At 47.7% G+C, this 13,421-nt stretch overlaps 1 protein-coding gene across 2 annotated transcripts in view; it reads left to right on the top strand.

The window, feature by feature from the left end:
- slc25a26 (solute carrier family 25 member 26) overlaps positions 1-13,421 on the top strand; it is an 80,044-nt gene that overhangs the window by 48,384 nt on the left and 18,239 nt on the right. For both annotated transcript variants that reach the window (XR_002256183.2, XM_020491604.2), the window contains exons 7-8: positions 2,274-2,343; positions 8,124-8,188. Coding sequence is in view for 1 of the 2 variants with exons in the window: in XM_020491604.2 (XP_020347193.1) it covers positions 2,274-2,343; positions 8,124-8,188 (135 nt within the window). In the remaining variant the exon portion in view is untranslated. The remainder of the gene's footprint in view (positions 1-2,273; positions 2,344-8,123; positions 8,189-13,421) is intronic.

Genomic DNA, 13,421 nt, shown 5'->3' with positions numbered 1-13,421 from the left:
AACAAAGGAGATGATCACAGATTTCAGGAAACAGCAGAGGGAGCACCCCCCCATCCACATCGAAGGGACAGTAGTGGAGAGGGTAGAAAGTTTTAAGTTCCTCAGCGTACACATCACGGACAAACTGAATTGGTCCACCCACACAGACAGCGCGGTGAAGAAGGCGCAGCAGCATTCACAAGCACTCACAAACTTCTACAGATGCACAATCGAGAGCATCCTGTCGGGCTGTATCACCGCCTGGTACGGCAACTGCTCCGCCCACAACCATAAGGCTCTCCAGAGGGTAGTGAGGTCTGCACAACGCATCACCGGGGCCAAACTACCTGCCCTCCAGGACACCTACACCACCCGATGTCACAGGAAGGCCATAAAGATCCTTAAGGACAATAACCACCCGAGCCACTGCCTGTTCACCCCGCTGTCATCCAGAAGGCAAGGTCAGTACAGGTGCATCAAAGCAGGGACCAAGAGACTGAAAAACAGCTTTTATCTCAAGGCCATCAGACTGTTAAACAGCCACCACTAACATTGAGTGGCTGTTGCCAACACACTGACTCAGCTCCAGCCACTTTAATAATGGAAAAATTGATGTAAAAAATGTATCACTAGCCACTTGAAACAATGCCACTTAATATAATGTTTACATACCCTACATTACTCATCTCATATGTATATACTGTACACTATACCATTTTTATTTATTTTTTTACCTTTATTTTACTAGGCAAGTCAGTTAAGAACAAATTCTTATTTTCAATGACGGCCTAGGAACAGTGGGTTAACTGCCTGTTCAGGGGCAGAACGACAGATTTTGTACCTTGTCAGCTCGGGGATTTGAACTTGCAACCTTTCGGTTACTAGTCCAATGCTCTAACCACTAGGCTACACTGCCGCTACACCATCTACTGCATCTTGCCTATGCCATTCTGTACCATCACTCATTCATATATTTTTATGTACATATTCTTTATCCCTTTACACTTGTGTGTATAAGGTAGTTGTTTTGAAATTGTTAGGTTAGATTACTCGTTGGTTATTACTGCATTGTCGGAACTAGAAGCACAAACATTTCGCTACACTCGCATTAGCATCTGCTAACCATGTGTATGTGACAAATAAAATTGGATTTGATTTGAAGCTCCATGGTGAATATAACTCCATAAGCTCCATGGTGAATATAACTCCATAAGCTCCATGGTGAATATAACTCCATAAGCTCCATGGTGAATATAACTCCATAAGCTCCATGGTGAATATAACTCCATAAGCTCCATGGTGAATATAACTCCATAAGCTCCATGGTGAATATAACTCCATAAGCTCCATGGTGAATATAACTCCATAAGCTCCATGGTGAATATAACTCCATAAGCTCCATGGTGAATATAACTCCATAAGCTCCATGGTGAATATAACTCCATACGCTCCATGGTGAATATAACTCCATAAGCTCCATGGTGAATATAACTCCATAAGCTCCATGGTGAATATAACTCCATAAGCTCCATGGTGAATATAACTCCATAAGCTCCATGGTGAATATAACTCCATAAGCTCCATGGTGAATATAACTCCATAAGCTCCATGGTGAATATAACTCCATAAGCTCCATGGTGAATATAACTCCATACGCTCCATGGTGAATATAACTCCATAAGCTCCATGGTGAATATAACTCCATAAGCTCCATGGTGAATATAACTCCATAAGCTCCATGGTGAATATAACTCCATAAGCTCCATGGTGAATATTGAACAAATGTTGTTTCTTCCACATTTGGCAAGATAGTATAGACTGCAGACAGCTCTCTTCAGCTGGGTTCATTCTGTTCCCTCTTCACTTGGATGAGTGAACTTAACCCCCATGGACATGTTCAAAAAACAGAGCTTAGCTTCTCTTCTCTACTGACAGAGTGAGTCAATTAGTTCACATATGAGTACAGCATAACTTTATCAGCCAGGGCTCTTCTGCTGAGCAGAGGAGTTTTGGGGACCTTTACTGCACTTTTTTCTTGTCTTTCCCCTTCCCCCTCTCTTTCTGTCCTGTAATGAGCTTGGGAAAAGAGCGAATGACATCATTCTGGAGATGGCGAGGGGAACACAGAAATAGCCGCGCAGTTTGGTTCCCAGCCCCAGGCCGATTCCGATGAGGTTTGAGATGTGTTTTTAATGCGTCTGATAACTCCAATAACCACCCCCTCTTTCTCCCTCTCACTATCTCTCTTTCTCTCTCTCTCTTTCTCTCTCTCTCTTCTTTCTCTCTGCTCTCAGACTCAGTGGTCACGGAGGCAAGGTCACACTCTCTACTCTTGGCAGGCTGCAGTGTGCGGAGCTTTTGCAGGTGCAGAGGATTATATGCTGCTTTGGGAAAGGCAGAGAGGGAGGGAGGATGGTAGAGGGCCAGGAATATAGAAAGTTTAACCAAGCCACATTCCTGAAGAATTCTACACCGGTTGCCTCGGTTGGCACAGTGTCTTTTACCTGCGTCAGAGGCCTAGAAAGACAGGAGACCGTTGGAAAAAAAAGAGAAAGCACTTTTGATTGATCAAATGTTTTTGCTGTAGATAGAGGTAAAGTTATTGGTCGATTGACTCACTCTGTCAGTAAGTGCTGCACACATAGAGGGCTAGGTTTCAGTGTTGTGCCTCAGCACAGATGAGCATCAGGGGAATGGAAGAAAGGAGGAGAAGAGACGGAGTCCAGGAGGGGGGAGAAGGCACTGGGGCCCATGCAGCTGTCTGACATCCTGAGCAATGAGGCCTGAAGCGGTCTCAGGCAGAGAGAGAGAGAAACCGAGAGGGAGGGGGAACAAAATAGTGAGGAAGAGAGAGGCGGAGTGTGTGAGAGAGTACATGAGTAACAGAGAGGGAGAGATGGATACAGAGACAAAGAGAGAGAGAGACTAAGAGAGAAAGAGAGACAGTTGGGCCATAACTCTTTAGTCTGCGTGACAGGCCAGACAAAAAGCAGATTTGTGGGAGCTGAGGGCTGGAGCTGAGGACACTGCACCCTGAGGACCATATACATGGCCACAAGCCACCCCACCTGGAGCAAGCACACACTGGGGAGGAAGGGCAGAGAGAGAGAGAGAGGAAAGATGGGGGTGTAGTAGAGGGAGAGAAATTGAGAGGTGAGGAGTAGAGATGGAAGAAGAAAGGAGGTAGAAGAGATGGGGGAGGAGAGAGAAAGCCAGGATGACAGAGGGGGAGACGGTGTAATCTCTGAGTCTGAGTTGAGTTGAATTCCCCACACAACAGAGGACCAAGAGGGATGCTCAGGTTTCACTCGACTTCCCCACATCATGCCTTATAAAGTATGTGATCCAGTCAGCATAGGAAATAGTCACACTTCATATATTACTCTACTTGTGCGGAAGGCTAAGAGACACATAATGGCACTGTCTCTTATCTTCTATGAGCCGCCTGTTGAATCGACACTTTCATTGCCAGACCACAAAGCTGGATTACTTAATTGACTGATTTGACTTAATTGACTGATTTGACTTAATTGACTGATTTGACTTAAGGAGCTGATGCTTGGCCTTGCTTGTAATGTCGATCACATCATGTGATTTTACACCAGTTCTAGATCCCAAACCCAAAGCGACCCGGCTTATTAGATTTTCATGGATACCATATGCTTTGAGGGACACCCAAGTATCGTAGAATCCAGTATGTTTTATCAACACAGAGTCTACAGTATACTTGGTGAGGGTTGGGAAAATGAAGTCAGAGAAGTCAGCAACATACTCCCAGCTAGTGAAATCCATACTCATTCTCAGAACAGTGCTTACAACAATGGTAAAAGTCCCAAAGCATATAGAGATGGTTATTGGAAACCTCTTATAACATTTAAATGTATGACAGTTACATGGCCACGCATCAGCTCCTCTCCCTCACTGCTCTTCAGTAGCCCATTATGTCCCTGTTTACTGACAGCAGTTGCTATGTAACGTAGACTGGACGATAGTCAGTCAGACAGACAGACACTGAGAGGGTGTAGGGGTTTTGGCACTCTCCTCCCCCTCTCCTCTCAGTGGGGACAACCCTGGAACCTTCAGAGTGTGGGCCACCAAACTTGGCCTGGGTTCAGATTGGGGGGGGGCGGCGCTCCTGTAGCTCTGCATAAAGAGAAGCAGCCGGGGTGGGAGGAGGGGGGGTGAGACTGACAGACAGAGACAGACAGACCGACAGTGTGAGTAGTGTTTAGTGAGGCGTGGGCCTGACTGACGGGGTGGGAGGAGGGGGGTGAGACTGACAGACAGACAGACCGACAGTGTGTGTAGTGTTTATTGAGGCGTGGGCCTGACTGACGGGGTGGGAGGAGGGGGGGTGAGATTGACAGACAGAGACCGACAGTGTGTGTAGTGTTTATTGAGGCGTGGGCCTGACTGACGGGGTGGGAGGAGGGGGGGGTGAGATTGACAGACAGAGACCGACAGTGTGTGTAGTGTTTATTGAGGCGTGGGCCTGACTGATGGTGTGGGAGGAGGGGGGTGAGACTGACAGACAGAGACTGACAGACCGACAGTGCGTGTAGTGTTTAGTGAGGCGTGGGTCTGACTGACGGGGTGGGAGGAGGGGGGGTGAGACTGACAGACAGAGACCGACAGTGTGAGTAGTGTTTAGTGAGGCGTGGGCCTGACTGACGGGGTGGGAGGAGGGGGGGTGAGACTGACAGACAGAGACCGCCAGTGTGAGTAGTGTTTAGTGAGGCGTGGGCCTGACTGACGGGGTGGGAGGAGGGGGGGTGAGACTGACAGACAGAGACAGACAGACCGACAGTGTGTGTAGTGTTTATTGAGGCGTGGGCCTGACTGACGGGGTGGGAGGAGGGGGGGTGAGATTGACAGACAGAGACCGACAGTGTGTGTAGTGTTTATTGAGGCGTGGGCCTGACTGACGGGGTGGGAGGAGGGGGGGTGAGATTGCCAGACAGAGACTGACAGTGTGTGTAGTGTTTATTGAGGCGTGGGCCTGACTGATGGTGTGGGAGGAGGGGGGTGAGACTGACAGACCGACAGTGTGGGTAGTGTTTAGTGAGGCGTGGGCCTGACTGACGGGGTGGGAGGAGGGGGGGTGAGACTGACAGACAGAGACCGACAGTGTGAGTAGTGTTTAGTGAGGCGTGGGCCTGACTGACGGGGTGGGAGGAGGGGGGGTGAGACTGACAGACAGAGACCGCCAGTGTGAGTAGTGTTTAGTGAGGCGTGGGCCTGACTGACGGGGTGGGAGGAGGGGGGGTGAGACTGACAGACAGAGACCGACAGTGTGAGTAGTGTTTAGTGAGGCGTGGGCCTGACTGACGGGGTGGGAGGAGGGGGGGTGAGACTGACAGACAGAGACCGACAATGTGAGTAGTGTTTAGTGAGGCGTGGGCCTGACTGACGGGGTGGGAGGAGGGGGGGTGAGACTGACAGACAGAGACTGACAGTGTGAGTAGTGTTTAGTGAGGTGTGGGCCTGACTGACGGGGTGGGAGGAGGGGGGTGAGACTGACAGACAGAGACAGACAGACCGACAGTGTGTGTAGTGTTTAGTGAGGTGTGGGCCTGACTGACGGGGTGGGAGGAGGGGGGGTGAGACTGACAGACAGAGACCGACAGTGTGAGTAGTGTTTAGTGAGGTGTGGGCCTGACTGACGGGGTGGGAGGAGGGGGGTGAGACTGACAGACAGAGACAGACAGACCGACAGTGTGTTTAGTGAGGTGTGGGCCTGACTGACGGGGTGGGAGGAGGGGGGGTGAGACTGACAGAGACAGACAGACCGACAGTGTGTGTAGTGTTTAGTGAGGTGTGGGCCTGACTGACGGGGTGGGAGGAGGGGGGATGAGACTGACAGACAGAGACAGACAGACCGACAGTGTGTGTAGTGTTTAGTGAGGCGTGGACCTGACTGACGGGGTGGGAGGAGGGGTGTGAGACTGACAGACAGAGACAGACAGACCGACAGTGTGTGTAGTGTTTAGTGAGGTGTGGGCCTGACTGACGGGGTGGGAGGAGGGGGAGTGAGACTGACAGACAGAGACAGACAGTGTAAGTAGTGTTTAGTGAGGCGTGGGCATGACTGACGGGGTGAGACTGACAGACAGAGACAGACAGTGTGAGTACTGTTTAGTGAGGCGTGGGCCTGACTGACGGGGTGGGAGGAGGGGGAGTGAGACTGACAGAGACAGACAGACAGACCGACAGTGTGTGTAGTGTTTAGTGAGGCGTGAGGCGTGGGCCTGACTGACGGTGTGGGAGGAGGGGGGTGAGACTGACAGACAGAGACAGACAGTGTGAGTAGTGTTTAGTGAGGCGTGGGCCTGACTGACGGTGTGGGAGGAGGGGGGTGAGACTGACAGACAGAGACAGACAGACCGACAGTGTGTGTAGTGTTTAGTGAGGCGTGGGCCTGACTGACGGGGTGGGAGGAGGGGGGGTGAGACTGACATACAGAGACCGACAGTGTGAGTAGTGTTTAGTGAGGCGTGGGCCTGACTGACGGGGTGGGAGGAGGGGGGGTGAGACTGACAGACAGAAACTGATGGTGTGAGTAGTGTTTAGTGAGGCGTGGGCCTGTCTGACCTGGTGGGAGGAGGGGGGGTGAGACTGACAGACAGATACCGACAGTGTGAGTAGTGTTTAGTGAGGCGTGGGCCTGACTGACTGGGTGGGAGGAGGGGGGGTGAGACTGACAGACAGACAGACCGACAGTGTGTGTAGTGTTTAGTGAGGCGTGGACCTGACTGACGGGGTGGGAGGAGGGGGGGTGAGACTGACAGACAGAGACAGACAGACCGACAGTGTGTGTAGTGTTTAGTGAGGCGTGGGCCTGACTGACGGGGTGGGAGGAGGGGGGGTGAGACTGACATACAGAGACCGACAGTGTGAGTAGTGTTTAGTGAGGCGTGGGCCTGACTGACGGGGTGGGAGGAGGGGGGGTGAGACTGACAGACAGAAACTGATGGTGTGAGTAGTGTTTAGTGAGGCGTGGGCCTGTCTGACCGGGTGGGAGGAGGGGGGGTGAGACTGACAGACAGATACCGACAGTGTGAGTAGTGTTTAGTGAGGCGTGGGCCTGACTGACTGGGTGGGAGGAGGGGGGGTGAGACTGACAGACAGACAGACCGACAGTGTGTGTAGTGTTTAGTGAGGCGTGGACCTGACTGACGGGGTGGGAGGAGGGGGGGTGAGACTGACAGACAGACAGACCGACAGTGTGTGTAGTGTTTAGTGAGGCGTGGGCCTGACTGACGGGGTGGGAGGAGGGGGGGTGAGACTGACAGACAGACAGACCGACAGTGTGTGTAGTGTTTAGTGAGGCGTGGACCTGACTGACGGGGTGGGAGGAGGGGGGGTGAGACTGACATACAGAGACCGACAGTGTGAGTAGTGTTTAGTGAGGCGTGGGCCTGACTGACGGGGTGGGAGGAGGGGGGGTGAGACTGACAGACAGAAACTGATGGTGTGAGTAGTGTTTAGTGAGGCGTGGGCCTGTCTGACCGGGTGGGAGGAGGGGGGGTGAGACTGACAGACAGATACCGACAGTGTGAGTAGTGTTTAGTGAGGCGTGGGCCTGACTGACTGGGTGGGAGGAGGGGGGGTGAGACTGACAGACAGACAGACCGACAGTGTGTAGTGTTTAGTGAGGCGTGGACCTGACTGACGGGGTGGGAGGAGGGGGGGGTGAGACTGACAGACAGACAGACCGACAGTGTGTGTAGTGTTTAGTGAGGCGTGGGCCTGACTGACGGGGTGGGAGGAGGGGGGGTGAGACTGACAGACAGACAGACCGACAGTGTGTGTAGTGTTTAGTGAGGCGTGGGCCTGACTGACGGGGTGGGATGAATAGTGCGCCTGGTCTAGGAATGGAACTGTATTGAGGAAACATCTTTGAGAGTATCAATGTATCCCGTTGAATCATGAAATGTAGCTAACTATTATTTTGATGTCATAAAGGTCATAAGAGTTTATTTTGTCATTACAGAACAGAAATGTTTGCTGTGTACTCATCTTGTTTGTTTGCGTGCGTGTGTGTGTGTGTGTATGTGTGTGTGTGTGTGTGTGTGTGTGTGTGTGTGTGTGTGTGTGTGTGTGTGTGTGTGTGTGTGTGTGTGTGTTATTCACTGCGTTTCAAGGTGGAATAGCAGCGTTCGTCACCACTCCCCTGGACGTGGCTAAGACCAGGATAATGTTGGCCAAGGTAAGGCCCAATCAAGCTAACCCAGGCCGGGCCAGCTACAGGACTGTTCAACACTGTCTGTCTGCTGAGTGACGCCTCGCAGTTCTCTAATGTAGACAAAGCTCATCAGAGACACACTGCCATGGAGAACAGAATATGGACAGTGGTGACACGCACATTCATTCTGTGTTCTCCACAGCCCAGCGTTGAATGGACAGTGTTCTGTGGACATGTTTGTGTTCATGTTTAATGTTAGCTGTAGTACATCTGGACAGGCCAGAGTAGTGTCCAATGGAACGGACAGGACAGACAGGCCTCTCATCTCTCTCAGAGAGAGCAGGAACAGCTCTGCCTGTCCTGGGTTTATCATGCGTTTACTCTGCTAGCTCCTGTGTTTGTCTGACTGTGTCTCTCTGTGGTATGTTAGTGGGGGTGTTGTGAGTTCAGTTGAACCCAGTCATTGTGTCCTTGGATAAGACAAAGTGTTCTGTGCTTTTTGTTCTCAGCGATGACAAATGAGATACCACTCTGTAACACTTCAGTTGGTTAGACGTGGCGCTTGTGTGAAGATGGTAAAAACAACGTTGTATGATGTGTCAAAACATTTGCCATAAACATGTTTTAGCAGAGTTAGGGGTGAGGTCACTTGTGATTTAAATTGACATAATATTAGCTGGTTGTTACATTAACTCATGTTCTTAGTGCTAAAACACACAATGGAGCATTTTCTGACTCTGTAAAACCCCACATAAGATCACCCATGGTAGTTAATTTCCCTTCTTTACCTCACCGGGGCCCTGAATGCCTGTTGCACAAGCCCAGACAGGACTGAGGTGTGGGGTGAAGAAAAGTGGGAGTGGAGGGGTGAGGATGGGATATGGCGGTGTTGGAGCTTGTCACAGTAGTTTCCTTCTGTTCCAGAAGAAAAGTCAGAGCCAGAGGTGGGTCTGCTGGCTGGGACAGGGGTGGGTCTGCTGGCTGGGACAGGGGTGGGTCTGCTGGGGGTGGGTCTGCTGGCTGGGACATGGGTGGGTCTGCTGGCTGCTGGCTCAGAGAGACTGCTTGGACTGTTCCTCAGTGGCCAGCAGGACCTAGAAAAACACAGAACAGGACTCTTACCATGCTGCACTGCCCACAGCCTGGCAAGCAGCACTGTGTCCTCTGAAACCTGCACCCCAGTCTGAGCATGGCACAACCCTGCCTTTGCTACTGCTATAATAGGTCCCCCCATCACCCAGACTAACTTACTGACCAAACTGCCTACATCTACTACAGGGTTTAGGGAAATGGAGGAGGGGAGAGGGGGAATAACAGAAGAGAGAGAGAGAGACATTACATACTCACCAGTGAACCCCACTGCTACAGTACAACATGTGCCCAGATACACCAAGTGACAGATATAATGAGGGGATATATGTCAGAAAAATGTAGTGAGACAAATAGAGAGAGTGTGCATGTCATCGAAGGCCTGTTCTGAGTTGCTTGTGGTCTGTGTGTATTTTGGACAGAGAGATTCTCCGTTCCTCCTCTCTATTGCTGAGGAAAAATACAACTTGTGGGACAAGTGAAGAAGAAAGAGGTTTCTCAGCCCCTCCAACAGAAACAGGGGAGAATTCAGATGTAGGAATCAACAGGATTCCCCTGTGATTCCACCAATAATAAGGGTCCAAAGTCACAAGGTCCATGAAGTCAATAACTTGCTTTTTACAGATGACCTTCATATTCTGTCTTTCTCTGAAACTCTTAGATAATACCTTTGATGATACAGTGGTAGCAATACATGGTTATAACATCTACTGAAAAGACAGAAATGCCAACGGAGGCGGTGTTGCGGTCTATATTCAGAACCACATTCCTGTAAAGCTTAGAGATGAACTAATGTTAAATACTGTTCAAGTAATATGGCTACAGGTTCATCTGCCTCACCTATAGCCCATTCTTGTGGGAAGCTGCTATAGACCACCAAGTGCTAACAGTCAGTATCTGGATAATATGTGTGAAATGCTTGATAGTGTACAGTTGAAGTGGGAAGTGTACATACACCTTAGCCAAATACATTTAAACTCAGTTTTTCACAACTTCTGACATTTAATACTAGTAAAAAGTATCTGTTTTAGGTCAGTTAGGATCTCCACTTTATTTTAAGAATTTGAAATGTCAGAATAATAGTAGAGAGAATAATTTATTTCAGCTTTTATTTATTTATTCACATTCCCAGTGGTCAGAAGTTTACATACACTCAATTAGTATTTGGTAGCATTGCCTTTAAATTGCTTAACTTGGGTAAAACATTTCAGGTAGCCTTCCACAAGCTTCCCACAATAAGTTGGGTGAATTTTGGCCCATTCCTTCTGACAGAGCTGGTGTAACTGAGTCCGGTTTGTAGGCCTCCTTGATCGCACACACTTTTTCAGTTCTGCCCACAAATTTTCTATAAGATTGAGGTCAGGGCTTTTGTGATGGCCATTCCAATACCTTGACTTTGTTTTCCTTAAGTCATTTTGCCACAACTTTGGAAGTATGCTTGGGAGCATTGTCCATTTGGAAAACCCCATTTGCGACCAAGCTTTAATTTCATGACTGATGTCTTGAGATGTTGCTTCAATATATCCACATAATTTCCCTTCCTCATGATGCCATCTATTTTGTGAAGTGCACCAGTCCCTCCTGCAGCAAAGCACCCCCACAACATGATGCTGCCACCCCTGTGCTTCACTGTTGGCATTCTTCGGCTTCCAAGCCTCCCCCTTTTTCCTCCAAACATATCGATGGTCATTATGGCTAAACAGTTCTATTTTTGTTTCATCAGACCAGAGGACATTTGTCCAAAAAGTACGATATTTGTCCCCATGTACAGTTGCAAACGGTAGTCTGTTTTTTTTTATGGCGGTTTTGGAGCAGTGGCTTCTTCCTTGCTGAGCGGTCTTTCAGGTTATGTCGATATAGGACTCGTTTTACTGTGGATATAGATACTTTTGTACCTGTTTCCTCCACCATCTTCACAAGGTCCTTTGCTGTTGTTCTGGGATTGATTTGCACTTTTCACACCAAAGTACGTTCATCTCTAGGAGACAGAACGCATCTCCTTCTTAAGCGGTATGATGGCTGCGTGATCCCATGGTGTTTATACTTGCGTACTATTGTTTGTACAGATGAACATGGTACATTCAGGCGTTTGGAAATTGCTCCCATGGATGAAAGGCCTACAATTTATTTTCTGAGGTCTTGGCTGATTTCTTTTGATTTTCCCATGATGTCAAGCAAAGAGGCACTGCGTTTGAAGGTAGGCCTTGACATACATCCACAGGTACACCTCCAACGGACTCAAATGATGTCAATTAGCCTATCAGAAGCTTCTAAAGCCATGACATAATTTTCTGGAATTTTACAAGCTGTTTAAAGGCACGGTCAACTAAGTGTATGTAAACTTCTGACCAACTGGAATTGTGACAGTGAATTATAAGTGAAATAATCTGTCTGTAAACAATTGTTGGAAGAATTACTTGTGTCATGCACAAAGTAGATGTCCCAACCGACTTGCCAAAACTATAGTTTATCAAGAAATGTGTGGAGTGGTTGAAAAACGAGTTTTAATGACTCCAACCTAAGGTTATGTATGTGTTCCGACTGTATAAACTTTCAACTGTATATTTTCTGGGTGATTTAAATATTGACTGGCTTCATCAAGCTGCCCACTCAGGAAAAATCTTCAAACTGTAACCAGTACCTGCAACCTGGATCAGGTTGTCAGTCAACCTCCCGGGTAGTTACAAACAGCACAGGACTGAAATCATCAACATGTATTGATCACATTTTTACTAACGATGCAGATATTTGCTTGAAAGCAGTATCCAAATCCATAGGATGTTTTCATCACAATATAATAGCCATATCTAGGAAAACCAAAGTTCCAAAGGCTGGGCCTAATATAGTGTATAAGAGGTCATACAATACGTTTTGTAGGGATTCAAATGTTGATGATGTAAAGAATATTTGCTGGTCTGTGCTGTGTAATGAGGAGCAACCAGATGCTGCACTTGACGCATTTCTGAAACTATTTATTCCAGTTACTAATAAGCACACACCCATTAAGAAAATGACTGTAAAAACTGTTAAATCCCCTTGGATTGATGAGGAATTGAAAAATTGTATGGTTGAGAGGGATGAGGCAATTAAGTCTGGCAGCCCAACTGATTGGTAAACATACTGCAAATAAAGAAATAATGTGACTAAACTAAATAAAAATAAACTACACTATGAAATAAAGGTAAATTATATAAAGAATGATAGTAAAAAGCTTATGGGCAACTTAAATGACACAAAAATGACACAAAAAAGCCAACTCGGCTCCTTCATTCATTGAATCAGATGGCTCATTCATCACAAAGCCCACTGATATTGCAAACTACTTTAATTACTTTTTCATTGGCAAGATAAGCAAACTTAGGGATGACATGCCAGCAACAAACGCTGACGCAACACATCCAGGTATATCAGCCCAAATGATGAAAGAGTATTATACTTTTGAATTCCGTAAAGTCAGTGTGGAAGAGATTAAATAATTATTGTTGTCTATCAACAATGACAAGCCACCAGGGTCTGACAATCTGGATGGAAAATTACTGAGGATAATAGCGGACGATATTGCCACTCCTATTTGCCACATCTTCAATTTAAGCCTATTAGAAAGTGTGTGCCCTCAGGCCTGGAGGGAAGCTAAAGTCATTCCGCTACCTAAGAATAGTAAAGCCCCCTTTACTGGCTCAAATAGCTGACCAATCAGACTGTTACAAACCCTTAGTAACCTTCTGGAAAAAATAGTGTTTGACCAGATACAATGCTATTTCACAGTAAACAAATTGACAACAGACTTTCAGCATGCTTATAGGGGAAGACATTCAACAAGCACAGCACTTACACAAATGACTGATAATTGGCTGAGAGAAATTGATGATAAATTGATTGTGGGGGGCTGTCTTGTTAGACTTCATTGCAGCTTTTGACATTATTGATCATAGTCTGCTGCTGGAAAAACGTATTTGTTATGTCTTTACACCCCCTGCTTTAATATGGATAAAGAATCATTTGTTTAACAGAACACTTCGGGTGTTCTTTAATGGAAGCCTATCCAATATAAGCCAGTTATAATCAGCAATTTTTACTAACAACATGCCACTGACTTTGAGTAAAGCCAGAGTGTCTATGTATGCGGATGACTCAACACTATACACGTCAGCTACTGCAGTGACTGAAA

The sequence above is a fragment of the Oncorhynchus kisutch genome, linkage group LG1 (genome assembly GCF_002021735.2).
Source record: "Oncorhynchus kisutch isolate 150728-3 linkage group LG1, Okis_V2, whole genome shotgun sequence".
NCBI lineage: Eukaryota > Metazoa > Chordata > Actinopteri > Salmoniformes > Salmonidae > Oncorhynchus > Oncorhynchus kisutch.
Note: the sequence above shows the minus strand (reverse complement) of the source record. Positions and strands in the feature narration are given on the sequence as shown.